The sequence below is a fragment of the Leucopleurus acutus genome (assembly GCF_964270905.1).
Source record: "Leucopleurus acutus genome assembly, chromosome: 2".
NCBI classification, from domain to species: Eukaryota; Metazoa; Chordata; class Mammalia; order Artiodactyla; family Delphinidae; genus Leucopleurus; species Leucopleurus acutus.
In genome coordinates this window covers 138,545,574-138,565,834 of record NC_139143.1, presented here as the reverse complement: position 1 = coordinate 138,565,834, position 20,261 = coordinate 138,545,574, and the positions used below count along the sequence as shown (strand labels likewise).

At 37.9% G+C, this 20,261-nt stretch overlaps 1 protein-coding gene across 1 annotated transcript in view; it reads left to right on the top strand.

Moving 5' to 3' along the window:
* Positions 1–20,261, top strand: part of UBE2U (ubiquitin conjugating enzyme E2 U) — a gene marked incomplete at both ends in the record, with an annotated part of 42,054 nt that overhangs the window by 8,406 nt on the left and 13,387 nt on the right. The window contains 3 exons of the mRNA XM_082833146.1: positions 4,770–4,867; positions 9,664–9,784; positions 18,472–18,520. Of these exons, the coding sequence (XP_082689272.1) occupies positions 4,770–4,867; positions 9,664–9,784; positions 18,472–18,520 (268 nt within the window). The remainder of the gene's footprint in view (positions 1–4,769; positions 4,868–9,663; positions 9,785–18,471; positions 18,521–20,261) is intronic.

Sequence of the window (20,261 nt, the reverse complement as noted above, 5' to 3'; positions counted from 1 at the left end):
TTCTTTCTTCCTTTCCTCTTTTTTTTAATATTTTATTGAAATATAGTTGATTTAAATGTTGTTAATTTCTGCTGTACAGCAAAGTTATTCAGTTATGCATTTATATATTCTTTTGCTTACTGTTTTCTATTATGGTTTATCACAGGATATTGAATATAGTTCCCAGTGCTATACAATAGGACCTTGTTCTTTATTTTCTTTCTTCTTTTGTGCTCTTCTCTTGTGATTTGATTATCTTTAGTGTTATGTTTGGTTATCTTATTTTTTGTATATATATATATATATATATATATATATATATATATATATAAAATAGATTTTTGGTTTGTGGTTCCATGAGGTTTCGATATAGCATTCTATACATATACATGATTATTTTAAGTTGCTGATCTCCTAATTTCAATGCATTCAAATGTCTTGCATTTGTACTCTTCTTCTCTCATGATTACTAGTTTAGATATCATATGTGTGTGTGGATGATTTCCTATCTTTACTGTATGCTTGCCTTTATGGGTGAGCTTTCCCATTTTGTAATTTTCTTGTTTCTAGTTGTGGTCTTTTCTTTTCCACTTAGAGAAGTTTCTTTAGGATTTGTTTTAAACCTGGTTTGGTGGTACTGAATTCTTTTAGCTTTTGCTTGTCTGTAAAGCTTTTGATTTCTCAGTCAAATCTGAACAAGAGCCTTGCTGGGTAGAGTATTCTTGGTTGTAGGTTTTCCCCTTTCATCACTTTAAATGTATTGTGCCACTCCCTTCTGGCCTGCAGAGTTTCTGCTGAAAAGTCAGCTCATAACCTTATGGGGATTCCCTTGTTGCTTTTAATATTTTCTCTTTATCTTTAATTTTGGTCAGTTTGATTACTATGTGTTTTGGTGTATTTATCCTTGAGTTAATCCTGTATGGGCCTCTGTGCTTCCTGGACTTGGGTGCTGTTTCCTTTCCCATATTAGGGAAGTTTTCAGTTGTTACCTCTTCAAATATTTTCTCAGTCCCTTATTCTCTCTCTTCTTCTGGGACCCCTATAATGCGAATGTTGGTGCGTTTGACATTGTCCTAGAGATCTCTTAAACTGTCCTCATTTCTTTTCATTCTTTTTTCTTTATTCTGTTCTGCGGCAGTGATTTCCACCACTCTGTCTTCCAGCTCACTTATCTGTTCTTCTGCCTCATTTATTCTGCTATTGACTCCTTCTAGTGTATTTTCCATTTCAGTTATTGTATTCTTCAATACAATATTGTATTCTTCTTGGTTGTTCTTTATATTTTCTAATTCTTTGTTAACACCTTCCTGTAACTTCTCGCTCTGTGCATCCATTCTTTTCCTGAGCTCTTGGATCATCTTTGTGATCATTACTCTGAACTCTTCCTGGTGTAGATTGCCTATCTCCGTGTCACTTAATTCTTCTTCTGGGGTTTTATCTTTTGCTTTCATCTGGAACCTCTTCCTCTGCTGTCTCATTTTGTCTAAATTTCTATTTCTATTTTTATGTGTGTGGAAGGTTGGTTATGTTTCTCAACCTTGGAGAAGTGGCCCTCTGTAAGGGATGCCCTTTGTGTCCCAGAAGTACACTCCCCTCTTGTCTTCCAAGGGCCAGGGACCAGCTGGTCCCAGGGTAGTTTCTGACTTGCATTTGTGGACTTAGTTCCGCAGGCTGCCAGATCATTGTTTTCTTATTTCTGGTGTCCACTCCCTGGTGGGTGAGGCTGTTGATGGACACTTGGATTGCTTCTGTATCTTGGCTATTGTAAATAGTGCTGCTGTGAATATTGGGGTGCATGTATCTTTTTAAATTAGTGTTTTCATTTTTTCTGGATATATACCCAGGAGTAGAATTGCTGGATCATATGGTAGCTCTGCTTTTAGTTTTGTGACGAGCCTTCATACTGTTTTCCATAGTGGCTGTACCAATTTACATTCCCACCAACAGTGTATAAGGGTTCCCTTTTCTCCACATCCTTGCCAACATTTGTGATTTTTAGACTTGATGATAACCATTCTGACAGATGTGAGGTGATATCTCGTCGTTTTGATTTGCATTTCTCTAATAATTAGTGATTTGAACATCTTTTCATGTGCCTGTTAGCCATTTGTATGTCTTCTTTGAAAAGATGTCTGTTCAGGTCTTCTGCCCATTTTTTGATTGGTTTGTTTGTTTTTGATATTGAACTGTGTGAACTGTTTGTATATTGTAGGTATTAACCCCTTGTTGGTAGCATCCTTTGCAAATACTTTCTCTGATTCCGTAGGTTGTCTTTTCATTTTGTCAGTGGTTTCCTTTGCTATGCAAAAGGTTTTAAGTTTAATTAGGTCCCATTTGTTTATTTTTGCTCTTATTTCTTTTGCCTTAGGAGACTGATCCAAGAAAATATTGCTATAATTTATTTCAAAGAGTATTCCACCTATGTTCTCTTCTAGGAGTTTTATGGTTTCTGGTCTTACATTTAGCTCTTTAAACCATCTTGAATTTAATTTGTATGTGGTGTGAGGGAATGTTCTAATCTCATTGTTTTGCATGTGGCTACCCAATTTTCCCAGCACCACTTGTTGAAGAAACTGTCTTTTCTCCATTGTATATTCTTGACTCCTTTGTTGTAGATGAATTGACCATAGTGCACAGATTTATTTTGGGGCTCTCTGTTCTGTTCCATTGATTTATGTGTCTGTTTTTGTGTCAATACCATGATGTTTTGATTACTGTAGCTTTCTAGTATAGTCTAAAGTCTGGGAGGGTTATACTTCCAGCTTTGTTCTTTTTTCTCAAGATTGCTTTGTGGCTCCATGTGAATTTTATGATTATTTGTTCTAGTTCTGTGAAAAATGTCCAGGGTATTTTGATAGGGATTGCATTAAATCTGTAAATTGCTTTGGGTAGTATGGCCATTTTAACAATATTAATTCTTCCAATCCAAGGGCATGGGATATTGTTCCATTTCTTTGAATCATCTTCATTTTCCTTCATCAGTGTTTCATAGTTTTCAGGGTATTGGTCCTTCACCTCTTTGGTTAAATTTATTTCTAAGGATTTTTCTTGCTGCTATTTTAAATGGGATTTTTTTTCTTTTTTACTTTCTCTTTCTGATATTTCATCATCAGTGTATAGAAATGCAATAGATTTCTGTATATTAATCTTTTATCCTGCAACCTTGCCGAATTCATTTACTAATTCTAATAGTTTTGGGGTGGAGACTTTAGGGATCTGTATAAAGAATATGCTTAATATTCTTATTAATACTTAATTAATAAAGATTTTGTTTCCAGTAACAATGTTGGAAATAAGGAAAAGAGAAATAACTCCAATGTCCGTTAATATAGGAATTTTTAAGTAAAATATCTTACAGCTATATACATTGCTTTTAAACATAGCAAGGAAGATATATGAAGACTTTACTCTTTGGTCATTCTTGTGCCCTGGAATCTTCACTACCTGGCTTATTGTTAGTGCTCAAATATTTTTTGAATAAACATGTCCAGAAATATGTTGACAATTTACTATTAAATGAAAAAATACTTTGAAGAATAAAATGTAAAATATAATTCTATTTAATTAAAAAACCCAAAAACTACACACACACGTGTGTGTGTGTGTGTGTGTGTGTGCGTGTGTGTGTGTGTATTTTTTTCCAAGTACTGACTTAGTTAATTAACTGTGTTAGGGCATAGGCCAACCTTTCATATATCTTTCCAATTTATATATTGATATAATGGAACAAAGCTGGCAGGGAGGTTTTGCCATCCTCAGTGTGTGGGTTCAATTTCTGGACCTAAGACATTTACTCTGTCACTATTTCCAGCCAGTGGTAAAGGGAGAGAAAAAGAGAAGAGGGCAGAACAACTTCCTTAAGAAAATATGATCCAGAAGGTGCACACTTTACTTCTGCCAATGTCTCATGATTAAGACTTAGTCACACGGCCACATCTTGTTAGAGGAAAGGCTGGGAAAATGTGGGCAACTGTGTATTCATCTAAAACCGCATGGGGGAATGGGGATGGGGCAGGCATCAAGTTTCTTATTATAGAGAGAAGAAATGGAGGAAAGGGAGAGCAAATACTGGAGGACCATGAATAGTGTGCACAAAACTTTCTATACCATCATCTTTTCTTTCACCACTGAGTCATAATTTCACTTGTAACTTACAATAGTTTTAATACCAAGTAGGATTTGTTTCTAAATTCTTTTATTGCATTGTTCACTCAAATCTTGTGTCCATTGCGCTGTTACTATTATTGTAGTTTACAATACAATGTACCAAATCAAACACCCCTCTTTTCACCTTTTTAAAATTTTCTTCCCAGGTCTTACCTTTTTATTGCAAGATTTTTCTATTGGAATATAAATGTTTTTCTTATTCATTTACAAAAATTATTTATACATTAATAAAAGTATTATTAATAATGATAGCTATCATTTTTTGAGGATCCACTATGTGCCAGGTACTCTATTAAGGGCTTTATTTTTTAAATTCTTTTCAGTGGAAGTAGGTACTTCAATCATATCCCCATTTCATATACTAAGCAAGTGAGACCTAGAGAGGTAAAGTTAATTGCTCAACATCACACAGCTGATAAGTGGAGGGGTCAACTGTCAAATCTGTGTGTCTGACACCAAAGTCCATGCTCTAACAGCTGCTCTGTATTAAGTGTCGGTCACATGCAATGCAAATAATTTTCCTGCTTTGTCATTTGCTTTCTAACTTTGCTATGACCTGTTGATGTTCATAAGTTTTAAATAATAATTTTATGTATTAATATTAATGTATTATTTTAATATAGTAGACCCACATACTGGCCGTCCCTGTATAGATTTTTTGGACAACACTCATAAGTGGAATAGAAGCTATACATTGAGCAGCATCTTACTTACCCTCCAGGTAAGAACAGATTAATATAATGCTGTCTTTAATACTTCTAATTACCCCAATTACTAAAAATATAACGAATAAAATGTACAATGCATAGTTAAATGTTTAAAGGATTTGAGTAAGCTTATATAAATCAATAACATTTCTACGTCAAGACTGTAAAATGGAACTTGAATTATAAAGACGATTATTTTTAAAGTGAAATCGATAGATTAGGCCCTTCCCAGCCAAAGAATATGTATTTTATAAAAGAAGAAAAGAACTGTTTGGATGGTTTCAACTCTGGAAATACAGTTTTAGGTTTGCTTTTGGCTCCTAACTTCACTTTATAATGTTGAACAGGCCTTTTGGATCTTTCCACATTCATGAACCTTGCCTTCCTCCGAGAGGTGAATCAAGTGACTACAACGTAAAATGTTCAGCTTTATCCTTTGTTTCTGACAGTACTAGAGACCTGCTTTTATAAACTTTCATATCAAACCCAGTGAACAATTAAACCAGGAATTTCCTCCTCTCCTCAGTAGATGCCTGTTTCTAGAATGCACCCTTCACCTCCTAGATCCATGGTCTTTAGAAGTATGCCTCCGTGTTGCGTTATTCCCCACCCTCAAAGAGCCTCCCTTCTCATCCTGAAATGCTAAGATAAATGATTTGAGTGGCACTTGCTTTGACCACTTACATCTGGCTCAGCGAGATTCTATCCGCTAGAGTCTGTCCACGATATTCTATCTATTTATCATTGATAATATGTGGAGATAAACTATTAAATTTTGATCATCTGGAATACCTGGAGATAAAGTATTCTGGCTTAATTGAATTTTCTCTGTAACATAGAATTATAACACAAATTTCATCTCTCCCATTTCTTGTTTTTGAAAATAAAATAAAACTAATCATTAACTTTCTGTCTAGTCATCTTAGTATGCTGAGTAAAATTTAATATTTTTAAAAATTCAACGTTCAATTTATTTATTCATTCATTCTACAAATATGTGTTGAGCATATATAGCAGTGCCAGGCCATGTTCTGGGAGAGAGATTGGAGCAAAAACTTTGAGGAAGTAAGTGAGCGTGTTGTGCAGAGATTTGTGATTGATCTTCTGGATTCCTTCAAACTGAGTCATCCTGTCTCTTCCACCTAAATAGGATTGGCCTTAAAAATAGTAAAAATGAATGTTCTCAGGAATGTAATGAGTGAGGGCAAACCAGAATGAAATGGTGAAAAATTTGAATAGCAGAATAATTTAATAAAAGGTACATTGAGGGCTGTAAGTTTAGATAGCTTGGCTTCACATCTTGGTTCTGCCACTGAATACCTTTGCACTGTTGGAAAAGTTTCTTCACTTCTCATTGCCTCAGTTTCTTCATCAGTAAAATGGGGCTGTTAGTAGCTACCTCATATAACTTGTGAGGACTAAATGAATAAATAACATGTAAAGTACTTAGAACCATGAGTTGTCCAAGCAAAGAATTCAATAAAATCTAGTTAATATTTTGATTGTTCTTAGTTTTAACCTGTAATACAAAATGACAACAAAGTGTTGCCAAATACATCATGGAAAGCCAGTAGATTACACAGTTGTTTTTATTTTTCAAATAGATTTATAAAACAAATATGCCCACATTAGAGAAGATTTTTAAGATAGTGGAAAGGAAAAGAAAATCACTGGTAATCATAAAGAAAATTCCTTACCCTATTGTTATTAGCATTTTCTTCTAATTTTGTCTCCTGTGTTTCGGTTTTAAATCTTCAGTTCCACATTTCCTGCAGGGTCAAGCCCAAATTCTGTTGCCTGACAAACGATGATCTACTTCTCACACCTCGGCCTTAACTCTCCCAAACACACTGTGGGATCCCGCTCCTATTGATATATTGATATCTTCTTTTTTTTTTTTTTTCCCCACTCACAGTGCTTGGTTCAATTCATGTTAAAAAGCATTTATAGAGTTCTAAACTCTAAAGTTGCAAACCTAAGTCATTCTTGCACTTTAAAAAGTGCTCAGTCCAGTTCCGCATCTGACTAGCAGCCCATTTTATTCCCTCTTTCTCAGTCTGTTCAGCAAGCAGCTGCTCACATTGTAAGAGTCGGGTCAATAGAGCCCTCCTCTGCAATGCCTTTCCTGATTTCCTTTCCTAGGTGAAATTGATGGCTTTGGTTTTGGCAGGAAGGAGGTTTTCTTTGCAAAGTGGTACCCTAAGCAAATCTCTATGAGAGCGCTATAATGCTCTAACGCATATACTGTTTCCTTATCTGTCTTCCCCTGTTGGACTGTAAGCTCCCTGAGGTCAGGAAACAAGTCTACTTTGTGTGATAGGTACTAAGTAACATGATTGAAGCAACAAATCTGAATTTTTACATCGTTGCAATGATGGTATATATGTTCTAATTATATAGCCTATTTCTTTTTCACTTAACATTTTATCTCAAGTAATTCCAGATTGCTACAATTAATATTTTAATGGCTATTTAATAGTACTTTGAAGGTCAGTGCTGCCCAATAGAACTTTCCGTGCTTACGGAAATGTTCAATATCTGTGCTGTCCGATATAGTAGCCTCTAGTCTCATGTTCTACTGAGCACTTGAAATGTGGCTACTGTAACTGAGGAACTGAGTTATTCATTTTATTTAAGTAATTTAAATTGAGATTGCTTTCTGACTACTACCTTTTGAATAACAGGTGAGACACATTTATAATTATCACATTGTTATACAAGGGGGTGGTACTTGAAATGGTGTTTATAATATTTTAAAGTCTAAATATGCTAATCATCTCCTCCGAAAATTTTTATAATCTTGATTTCTTTGAAAACTTGTACTTTCATATACAATGAAAAAGTAAGTACCAACACTCATCCACAGAAGAAATTCCAATTTCATGGGCTATAACTAATTGGATATTACAACATGTACCCACTGGTACAGTTGTTTATTGATGCTTCAGATGTTTGTATTTATCCTCCAGATGGCTTTTTATATTATTTCATACTATCACATGGTGACTTTAAAAGTTGGACTGTTATTTTATTTTTTTACTATTTTAGCAGGGTGTCTGATTTGTATATTTTAATCATTCCTTACATTCTAGTTCTTAAAAAATCATTAAATATACTTAATAGCTTGTGTGTATATTATATGAAAAGGTCTTAGGCACAGTGGTCAATGCAAAGACTATTGAGTAAACTTTACCAGATGTGCCTCTCTGAGTAAGATTATCTCTCCAGCCAAAGAGCAAAAGCTCGCTCTTGAAGAAAAGTTTCATCTGCTTCCCACCCACTTTGAAAGATATAGTGCAATCCTTATTTAAGCAATTATAATATTCTGGGAAATATAGCCCAATGTGTTTTCCAAATAGAAAAAAAAAAAAAACCAGCAGAAAATTCTTGTTGGTTTTGAAATATCAGATGTCAGATTACTGCTTTTATTAGAGAAAGATTGCTATCATTTCCATGACTCTTAAGCCACAGTAATCCACTCTGACCTGTAGCTACACTTAAGACATTCTGGTAGTTGTTCTCTTGGCTATATTTTATTATCTATTTTGTATGTTATAACGTAAGATTCAGTATACTGAATTATTGAATAAATTTTTCAAATTTGGGCTAATATTAATTTTGAGATGCCAGATTAACAAGATCATGGTCTAGCAGAACTATTAAGTTTTAGTTACTACTGGTCACCTATTTCGTCCAGATGTGCAAATACTATTGTAGGCAGAATTTTGAAGATGTCCCCCAAGACTCCCATTCTCTGGTTACTCAGTCAAACACTGATCTAGGTCTGAAGGAACTTTGCAGATGGAACTATGGTTACTAATCAGCTCACCTTAAAATAGAAAGGTTATTCCTGAAATATGCAGGGGGCCCAAAGTAATCCCATGAGCTCTTAACAACAGAAAAGGAAGACAGAAGAGTCACTCAGAGAAATACAGTAAAGACGGAGAAAGGATATGACAGGAGGGGAGCAAACACGAGAAGGATTTTTCACACCTTTGCCTCTGACACGTAGGGGTCCAAGTGTAAGGACTGGCGAGAGACATCTCAGGGTTGAGGGTAGCCCCCAGTTAATCACCAGGGAAGAAACGGGAAACTCAGTCTTACAAATACTGAAGTCAGGAACTGAATTCAGCGAACAGACAGCCTGAATGAGTTGGGAGGCATGTTCTTCCCAGAGCCTCTGGTAAGAGCCCAGCCAATCGACGACTTGATTTCAGTCTTGTTCAGTCTGGAAGAGAAAAACCAGCCCAATCAACCTTGACTTCCTACTTGTAGAAATGTGAGATAATAAATTTGTGTTGATTTAGTTGCTAAATTTGTGGTAATTTGTTATAGCAGCAATAGAAAACTACTACAGATACCAAGTTAAGTATTCAGTGATCTGGAGGGATATTGAATTGCATGCAAGTTTTTAATACATGTGTTTGTTTATTCACGATCTAAATATGATCTCATGTTAAAATGTAATGTATTTTTAATGGAAATGTTTCAATGTTTTCTAATGTTTACTTCCCTTTCCATAAAAAATCAATTTCAATTTATGTGATAGGAAGAAATAAGTTACAGGAAGGAACTTGTAACTTGCTTTGATCCTAATGTTTGGCTCATGAATGTACAGTATAAAACCAAGATAGATCAAGTGTTTCTTGAGAGTAGGGACCATGTCTCTTTTGTCTTTGTCTCTATCTCCAGGTGGATACATTGTAGGCATTTAATGAATGCTTCTTGAATGTTGTATGTATTGGTTTGTCTTTTTGCTCTAAGAAAAAAGTTACTTTAAAAACTCTGTGTTCTATATGTTTTCCTATAGGTTATGCTTTCTAATCCAGTGCTGGAAAATCCAGTGAATTTGGAAGCAGCCCATATACTGAATAAAGATGAAACTCTGTACAGGCAAATAATTCGAAGACGTTTCCACCAGCCATTACAATGTAAGAAGTGCCTACTTATTGTTATTTGCCAGTTATTAATTATTTATACCAAGTAAATGATCTAGCAAGTAACTTGTATACGGCAATATTTTCTGTATCCATTTTCAGTAATGAAGTCATACTAGGATCTCTCCTACTGTACCTCTTTTTCAAATCCATCAGTGTGATCCCTTTTTTTTCCTAATTGAAGAATAGTTGATTTACAACGTTGTGTTAGTTTCAGGTGTACAGCAAAGTGATTCAGTTATACATACATATATATCTATTTTATATATCTGTTTTTTCAGACTCTTTTCCCTTATAGGTTATTACAAAATATTGAGTAGAGTTCCCTGTGCTATACAGTAGGTCCTTGTTGTCTGTTTTATATATAGTAGTGTGTACATATTAATCCCAAACTCCTAATTTACCCCTGCCCGCCCCCTTTCCCCTTTGGTAACCATAAGTTTGTTTTCTATGTCTGTGGGTCTATTTCTGTTTTGTATGTAAGTTCATTTCTATCATTTTTTTTAGATTCAACATATAAGCAATATCATAAGATATTTGTCTTTCTCTGGCTGGTTTAGTGTGGTCCTTTTTAAAAGATTACCAAAAATCATAGGCTTAGTATCTTTAAAAGTAATGGTCGGGCCTCCCTGGTGGCGCAATGGTTGAGGGGTCTGCCTGCCAATGCGGGGGACACGGGTTCGTGCCCCGGTCTGGGGGGATCCCACATGCCGCGGAGTGGCTGGGCCCGTGAGCCATGGCCGCTGAGCCTGCACATCTGGAGCCTGTGCTCCGCAACGGGAAAGGCCACAACAGTGAGAGGCCCGCGTACTGCAAAAATAAATACATAAATAAATAAAAGTAATGGTCATATGGGTGAATGGTGCTGATCAAAACTAGTCTACCCATCATAAAGGTATGACATCAGTTTTAACTCTCTGATCTGTAACGGATATTTCTCAGACTTCACCTTTAGCACCCCCCAGATCTTACTGATCTGGGACTCCTTTCCCCTTGATTAGGAAAGCTTTCAGCATTTTTCTTTCTGGAGAGTTCTTCCTCCAGGTATTCCTTCAAAGAATCCATGTGGAAATGACATCTGAGCCTTTTCAGTCTTTCTGCTCTATTGACCAATGTTTTCCTGATACCGTTGGTCTGCTCCCTCTCATCCTGCCAGGAACCTTTTCTTGACTCTTAATTCCATCGCCTCTACTGCTCCTGTGCTCTCTCTGCAGTTAGCAGAGCAATGCTGTTGGCTCCTTATGCCCAGGGGTGTTTGCCACAAGTGAAGGTTGGGATCCTAGTGACATAGCTCTTTCCTTTACATTCTGCCCCTCCTTTCAGCAGTGCACAGCAGCCTCACACAGTAACTGGCATTATTAGCTCCCCAATCAGCAGGACTCGCTGTTCAGACACACTCTGCCAAACTGATGTCTCTTGTGCTTTTTCTCTCCATTAGATGTCCACGATCTCTTCTTCCATCCCCTTCTAGAACCTGCCAGCCCATTAGTCAGGTCTGTACAGTTTGTGGCCAAGTTCAAGTCCTCCTCCACAGGGCATCTGGGTCAGATGCAATATTGATCAGGCATCTTTTCCAGTATCTTCAAATATGTCATGATTGTCGCGGAGTTCCTCAAAATTCCCTGACAGTTTTGAGGCTGGTTTGTCCACAGAGGAATGGTACCGCTTCACTCTGATCATATTTCTGACCAACCAGAATACTGTAGCATCCCCCCCTGTGTCCTCTGCACTCAGGAAGTGTTTGTGGAATGAGCAAATGAATGACATGTATCCCTTCTGTCATGCACTACAATACTGTCATTACACAGAAATATTCTGTACAAAGCTATGTCCATATTCTGGTGAATGCAAATTCTAAAACTGGTTTTAAAGAATTTTCTATGGTAAGTGACTTTGGTTTTGCCCTGCAGAGAGAAGGATGAGAAGAAACTTCAAGACAAATTGGCCCTTCCTTTTCTTCTTTTCTCTCAGGCTGACATCACCCTTCACTCCTTTCAATCCTCCTGCTTTGCCAACAAACCAGACAGGAAAGCTGTCCACGTTGCCAAATCACCCAACAAATGAGTGACAAAGCAAATAGTGCTTTGGTAGGTTTTCACTATATGCTTTATTTGTGTTGGTGAAATATGTGGGAATCCAAGACAGCAAATCGTTTTCAGCTTGCCTGCCATCACAGCAGGACTGGAGTGGTACCTATAGTGCCAGGAAGAAAATGATTTTCTGTGCTTCATAGGGAAAGAGTGCCGTGATACAGCAGAGGCAGCTGCTGTGGTGGGAAATGAAGTGCAGAAAAATGCGTTCACTCTAACTTAGATGGTAGCATAGTACCATGTGGTTTTCTGTGAAAAACTGCATCCAATGAGAATTAATTTCCTGTAACAACTTTGAAAAGAAAAGGTCTCCACTACAGTGCTGCAAGAATCAGCTTTCATGTACGTTTAATATATTAATAAGAAGGTCTGGAAAATGCAAAGGAGAAATTATCCCATTTTTGGATAACACAAAAGTGGAACAGATAGTTACTTGTATACATGAGAAACTCAAGAGGCAGGTAATTGTATCATATCCGTAGGCATTAATTTTCGGCTACAGCAATATCCTCAGTGCCCAGGTAGCAGTCTCTGGCTATAAGTATTGAATAAAAATTTGTAGATTGAATGAATGAAAAAATACACATAAAGGGCGTCCCTGGTGGCGCAGTGGTTGAGAGTCCGCCTGCCGATGCAGGGGACACGGGTTCGTGCCCCGGTCCGGGAGGATCCCACATGCTGCGGAGCGGCTGGGCCCGTGAGCCATGGCTGCTGAGCCTGTGCGTCCGGAGCCTGTGCTCTGCTGCGGGAGAGGCCCGTGTACCGCAAAAAAAACCCCATAAATTTAGATCCTGATTTTACTTCATAGTTTACAGAATGCTTTCACATACATTTATTCATCTGATCCTTAGCCTCTTCCCCTGAGGCAGCTGAGGATGGTGATGAAGGGATTAGCCCAAGGCCACACACAGCAAGCTGCAGGGCCAGAGATCCACCCTGGGCATTCCCCCTGCCGCCCTCCCCACCCCCCACCCCCCGCCCCGTGCCTCCAATTTAATGAGGTGAACATAAAGTCATTCATGTGGGATCAAAGAATTAAAATTTCCAAGTACTGAAGAGAAGAGACCTGACTTCATAGCAGACCTTTAGTCTATGAAAAATTCTTAGGAAGCTATTTGAACACAAGCTTAATGTGAAAAGCAAGTGCCCTTCTACCAAGCATGTGCGAAATGATAACTTGCCCGACGCTGGTTAGGTGGGCCCTTCTCTGGAATACCAGCCTTTTCCTTGGCGTGTTGACAAGAATGCACAAACTCTGAGTTCAAACCCGATTGGTGGGGGCTTCCCTGGTGGCGCAGTGGTTGGGAATCCGCCAGCCAATGCAGGGGACATGGGTTCGATCCCTGGTCCGGGAAGATCCCACATGCGGCGGAGCAACTAAGCCTGTGTGACACAACTACTGAGCCTGCGCTCTAGAGCCCGAGAGCCACAACGACTGAAGCCCACACTCTTAGAGCCCATGCTCCGCAACAAGAGAAGCCACCGCAATGAGAAGCACATGCAGCACAACGAAGAATAAGCCCCCACTCACCACAACTAGAGGAACCCTGTGTGCAGCAGTGAAGACCCGACACAGACAAAAAAAAAAAAAAAAAACGATTGGTGGAGGTCCTCATGACCTTCCCATGTCCTGCAAGCCTCTTCTCCTTGTGGTCTGGACCCTGACTCCCTTACTTATAGTTTGGGTGCTCACACATACCAGACTGCCTGGGACAGGCTAGGCCCGTGAGCCATGGCCGCTGAGCCTGCGCGTCCGGAGCCTGTGCTCTGCAACGGGAGAAGCCACACCAGTGAGAGGCCCGTGTACTGCAAAAAAAAAAAAAAAACTATAATATAATTACTGACAGATATTATGACAGTCAAAATACAAGAATAGAGAAGAATTATAAAAATATTAGGGAGATTATACAACTAATTCACATTAGGTACTTTTAAAAAAACCCTGATGATTGTGCAAATCCATCCCATCCTCCTTGCAATTAGGAAGATGTTGTGATAAGCATTTGATTCTTCTTCAATTTAAGTTCTCAATTTGTTCACTTTTTTTTTAAAGTTCTCTTAATAGAACAATTTTAGAGGAACTTGTTTCTACAATTGAAGCAGGTGATGTCTCGTAGGATTTCAGGTGTTGGGTTTTTTTTCTCTTAAAGGGAGTACTGGTTGTTAGGTGTAGGAATACCCTTTCCTTTGGAAAAGATTCTTTCTTGATGTCAGGAGAAAGAGAAATTTAGTCCAGTAGCTTCTCATTAAAGAACATGAGCTTTAGCACCATCATTCAGAGCCAGTTTTGTTGTTGGTGATTACAGTATTACTCCAGATATTCTGCTGTCTACAGATGTCAGGAGATGTGGAAAACCTGACTTTAACAGGATGGCCTGTATGAATCTGTTTGCTGGAGTTACAGACCTCTTTTGTCCTTTTTTGTATTTCACTGCACCAGATGTTCCAGGAACTTTTCAGCAATGTCTCTGCTAAAGATGTTAAGTATTTATTTTCTATCAAAGAAATATTTGTGCATAGCTTTAAAGGACAGATAACACCAATCGGTTTTTAAGGAAATATAGCAGACCTTGGAAGCCACAGCTTCCATGGCTGAGAGCCGTCCCCACCCCGACAAGGTACCAACAGCTTTCAACACGTTTATCTGTTTCTTTTGGAATTCACCACTATATTTCTAAATTTATTCTGTACTAAATTTCTGGGGTTTTCAGTTTAGATATTACTTATGGGCTTCTTCTGAGAGATAAAGATTTAGTTTTTATGTGCCATTTCCACTCACGTTTTCTCTCCCCCATTCTCCTAGTATTGTTCGTTTACATTGATATGACTTAGTAAATATTCGTCATAGGTGAGCCACGAATGATTATTTTTCTTGTACAAATGGCCTGTGTTTTCATTCCCTTGTTTTTGTTTTCTGGATTTTTATTTGTTCTTTTTAAAAATATCTACCATTTATTTTTCCCCTAAGCTTTCTGACAGAGCTGTAAAGACAAACAAAAAAACAAACAAAACACACACACCAGGTATTCAGTCAGTTTCATTTTTTTCCCCTGGAAGACGTCTTTGCTGAGGCACTCATGCGCCTCCTCCTTTTCTGAATTGGCAGTTCTCTCGTAGGGATCCTGGAGTGACCTTTTGGTCTGCCTCTTGGATTGGAGCTCTTGCTTGATCCCTCCTTTTCCTCTTGGTTGGTTTGCTCCTTCATTTTGTTGGAACACTTCCTCCAGGAGCTTCCAAGTACATGAAAGCTAAATCTTTTATTACTTCACATGCGTAAAAATGTATTTTTTCCACTCTCATATGTTCATAATTTGGTTAAACTTTAGTCTGAAAATGTTTTTCCTCCTCATTCATCATGTAGGGCATTTCATAGGCTGTTTAAATCTCAAACTCTAATTCTTTAGTTCTGGACTTTTTTCTTATATGATTTCTTTTATAATACCTGTCCCCTCCAGTTTCCCTGTTCTCTCTTCTAAATCTCCAAAGATTTAGACGTGGGATCTACTGATCTGTTACTCTGATTTTTTAAAATCTATTTTCTCCTATTATCCATCTCTTTGTTTTTCTGTTCTGTATTCTGGAAAATGTCCAGAAAAGTATGTTCCTAGTTCCTATTTTCTTCCTGCTTATTTGTTTTGGTTGTCATCCTTCATGATAATAACTTTACTCAGATATCTACTGATCTTTGACTATGTATCTGTATGATGGACACACGATGAATGAAAATCATTCATTGAAGAAATGTCTATTTAGGTCTTCTGCCCATTTTTGGATTGGGTTGTTTGTTTTTTTGTTATTAAGCTGCATGAGCTGCTTATAAATTTTGGAGATTAATCCTTTGTCAGTTGCTTCATTTGCAAATATTTTCTCCCATTCTGAGGGTTGTCTTTTGGTCTTCTTTATGGTTTCCTTTGCTGCGCAAAAGCTTTTAAGTTTCATTAGGTCCCATTTGTTTACTTTTGTTTTTATTTCCATTTCTCTAGGAGGTGGGTCAAAAAGGACCTTGCTGTGATTTATGTCATAGAGTGTTCTGCCTATGTTTTCCTCTAAGAGTTTGATAGTTTCTGGCCTTACATTTAGGTCTTTAATCCATTTTGAGCTTATTTTTATGTATGGTGTTAGGGAGTGATCTAATCTCATACTTTTACATGTAGCTGTCCAGTTTTCCCAGCACCACTTATTGAATAGGCTGTCCTTTCTCCACTGTACATTTCTGCCTCCTTTGTCAAAGATAAGGTGACCATATGTGCGTGGGTTTATCTCTGGGCTTTCTATCCTGTTCCATTGATCTATATTTCTGTTTTTGTGCCAGTACCATACTGTCTTGATTACTGTAGCTTTGTAGTATAGTCTGAAGTCAGGAAGCCTGATTCCTCCAGCTCCATTTTTCGTTCTCAAGATTACTTTGGCTATTCGGGGTCTTTTGTGTTTCCATACAAATTGTGAAATATTTTGTTCTAGTTCTGTGAAAAATGCCAGTGGTAGTTTCATAGGGATTGCATTGAATCTGTAGATTGCTTTGGGTAGTAGAGTCATTTTCACAATGTTGATTCTTCCAATCCAAGAACATGGTATATCTCTCCATCTATTTGTATCATCTTTAATTTCTTTCATCAGTGTCTTATAATTTTCTGCATACAGGTCTTTTGTCTCCTTAGGTAGGTTTATTCCTAGGTATTTTATTCTTTTGTTGCAATGGTAAATGGGAGTGTTTTCTTGATTTCACTTTCAGATTTTTCATCCTTAGTGTATAGGAATGCCAAAGATTTCTGTGCATTAATTTTGTAACCTGCTACTTTACCAAATTCATTGATTAGCTCTAGTAGTTTTCTGGTAGCATCTTTAGGATTCTCTATGTATAGTATCATGTCATCTGCAAACAGTGACAGCTTTACTTCTTCTTTTCCGATTTGGAAGATATACAGAGTGCCAACAAACACATGAAAGAATGCTCAACATCACTAATCATTAGAGAAATGCAAATCAAAACTACAATGAGATATCATCTCACACCAGTCAGAATGGCCATCATCAAAAAATCTAGAAACAATAAATGCTGGAGAGGGTGTGGAGAACAGGGAACCCTCTTACACTGTTGGTGGGAATGTAAATTGATACAGCCACTGTGGAGAACAGTATGGAGGTTCCTTAAAAAGCTACAAATAGAACTACCATATGACCCAGCAATCCCACTACTGGGCATATACCCTGAGAAAACCATAATTCAAAAAGAGTCATGTACCAAAATGTTCATTGCAGCTCTATTTACAATAGCCCAGAGATGGAAACAACCTAAGTGTCCATCATCGGATGAATGGATAAAGAAGATGTGGCACATATATACAATGGAATATTATTCAGCCATAAAAAGAAACGAAATTGAGCTATTTGTAATGAGGTGGATAGACCTAGAGTCTGTCATACAGAGTGAAGTAAGTCAGAAAGAGAGAGACAAATACCGTATGCTAACACATATATATGGAATTTAAGAAAAAAAAATGTCATGAAAAACCTAGGGGTGAAACAGGAATAAAGACACAGACTTACTAGAGAATGGACTTGAGACTATGGGGAGGGGGAAGGGTAAACGGTGACAAAGCAATAAAGAGGCATGGACATATATACACTACCAAACGTAAGGTAGATAGCTAGTGGGAAGCAGCCGCATAGCACAGGGAGATCAGCTCGGTGCTTTGTGACCGCCTGGAGGGGTGGGATAGGGAGGGTGGGAGGGAGGGAGACGCAAGCGGGAAGAGATATGGGAACATATGTATATATAACTGATTCATTTTGTTGTGAAGCTGAAACTAACATACCATTGTAAAGCAATTATACTCCAATAAAGATGTTTAAAAAAAAAAAAGAAAATCATTCATTGAAAAGGTTGGAAATTTTGGATACAGATTGGACTTGTTGATGGTTTTGTTTCATTATAGGGTTATTCAGTGGAGACCTGACCTTACCTTTAGCTAGGCTTGACTATTTTTTCTGAGACACATCCTCCAGTCTTATGCCTGAAGAGAGAGATGTTAACTACTTACACTCTAGGAGCTAGCCAGAGAGTGAGAATAAGGAACCTTTCTTATCCAATACGATTTATTTGATTTATTCCCTGCCTTCAGTTGCTTACCATACTCTTGTTCTGCTATCTCCTGAATCTCTCTGGTTCAGTTTCTCCAGAATTAGGCATACTCCCTCCTGCCTGGGCAGTGGTGGTCTTCTGGTTGCATAGGATGAAGGCTATGTCTTTGGGGTCCATGCTATACCTGTCAGTTTTCAGAGGTCTCTGGTACCTCCAATTCCTGAGTGTTTCTCAAGTTCTGAAGTGTAAATCTGCTTGCTTTTTATTGGCCTCCCCTCATCAGGTCATTAGGTTTCAAGTTTCTATGGCCTGTTAAGATAGTTACCACTTGACATCTGCTTTCCATCTTGAAAATTTTTCTTGCCATCTTTCTTTTGCGCTCCTTGAGGTTTTATACTTTATTTTTATTCCTTTCTTACCATCTTATTGAGGCTTCAGAAAGAATGCACATAAGGCCATATATTCAGTCTTCCGAGTAAACCAGAATCTTTTCATATTTTTCTTTACAGCAAAAGATGACAGCTCTGAGTCACCTAAAGAGCCAGATAAATTTAACAGGTAAGTTTTTCTTTATATAATTTTTGGCCAATTTATACACTAAAAGAACTATTGATTTAACCTGTGTTTTCTATCATAATTGTATTTTCATTTTTTTAACTTAGAAAAAATATTTTTCATTTAAATATATTTTCCCTTCCAATACCTTTTAAAAATGACGTTTTCAGGAAGAATATGGAGAATCTTGAATTCTTTCTAGTCTATTGAATTAAAATTGATGTAACTATGTTAGTTGCCTATTCTTTTAGTTTTTATTTCTGAAAAGGAAAAAAAATGTTGTCTACATTATAGATCCAACCATTATAGATCACAAAAATCCAAGCAATTTAGGAGACGATAAAGTCCTGGAGGAAAATGGTGAGAGTTAGGGCTAAAGCCATTGTACACTTGGGAGACCACCTGACAATGTGACATCAATTCAGCCTTGAACACCTGGACAAGGTGTAGGTTCTGCAGCATTCAGCTTCTCTAGCACTTCCATCAGCCTTATTTTGATAGTTAGTCAGATGCAGAAAACAGCCAGCTTACTAGTGTTGACATAATACTTGATCTATCTTGGTTTTATACTATACATGCTCCAAAACAAGGATCCTCTTAGTGGATTTATAATAGTAAAATGTTCCCAAAGGACTGAAATCAAAAGGAACCCTCAGATCGGGGCTCTGTCCCAGAATGTGAGACAATGTTATGTCAAGGGGCTCTGTGTCTGGAAGTGTTAGAAGCTAAGAATTAGAAGACCCAGAAAAACCGACAGAATGATTAATTGGGACCTGACAGGAAGAACGTTGACCTTGTCTGTCCCCTAGCACTCAGATGAAGACCAGCCAGTAGCAGTGGTGGGGTCTGTCTCAGGCAGGAGCAGGAGGAAGGGCAAATCCCATTACAGGGAGAAAACTTTGGCCCTTTGGTTCTTTGTCTGGGGCAATGAGTCCCTCATCAGACAGGCAGCAAGGTAACCAGACGGCACCATAAGGATCCAGCACTGATCACAGGATAATAAAATCTGGGGTCTGGGAGAAAGACTTTAACTATAACTTTAGTCAGAAACAACTCGAGAGCCATGGTGAGATAAACTTGTAAATGGTGTTATCTTGAAAAATCGAGATTCGTGACAATGAAAGGAAAAAAGGGGGGTGAAAAGTTGGGAGAGAGTGATGTTTTAACAGGTACAGTGAGATTCAGGGCAGAGGGAGTAACTAGGGTATTGATTCTAAGTTGGATGTGAGAGTGGTGTGTTAGAGGCTCCGAAAGAAGGCCAATGCAGCTGGAACACAGCAAGGGGGAAAGAAGAGATGGGTAGGAGATAGAGTAAGAGATGTAGACAGGGCCAGATCACTTAGAGCTTTATAAACCAGGTAAGGAATTTGCATTTCATTAACCTTTCAGTGGGAATCGGGACACAGCTGGACAGCTTTTAAGAAGGGGAAAGACATAATCAGATTTACATTTTAAAAGGACTACTTTAACTGCGATGTGGGGAATCAATTGTGAAGGATCTAAGGCGGAAGCAAGGAGAAGAATTATTGGGTTATTTTAGTAGACCAGGGGAGAGGTGGGGTGTTATGAGCTAGGGCTGAGGACATAGATATGGAGAGGGAGATAAGTGGATGAATTGGATGGATTCAAGACTTAGTTTGATTGATGTGGGGAATGAGAGAAAGTGGAACCAAGGGTTATTACTAGATTGTAGTTTGAACTGGATGGGTACTGCGGTGACTTACTGAGATGGGAGAGATTGGAA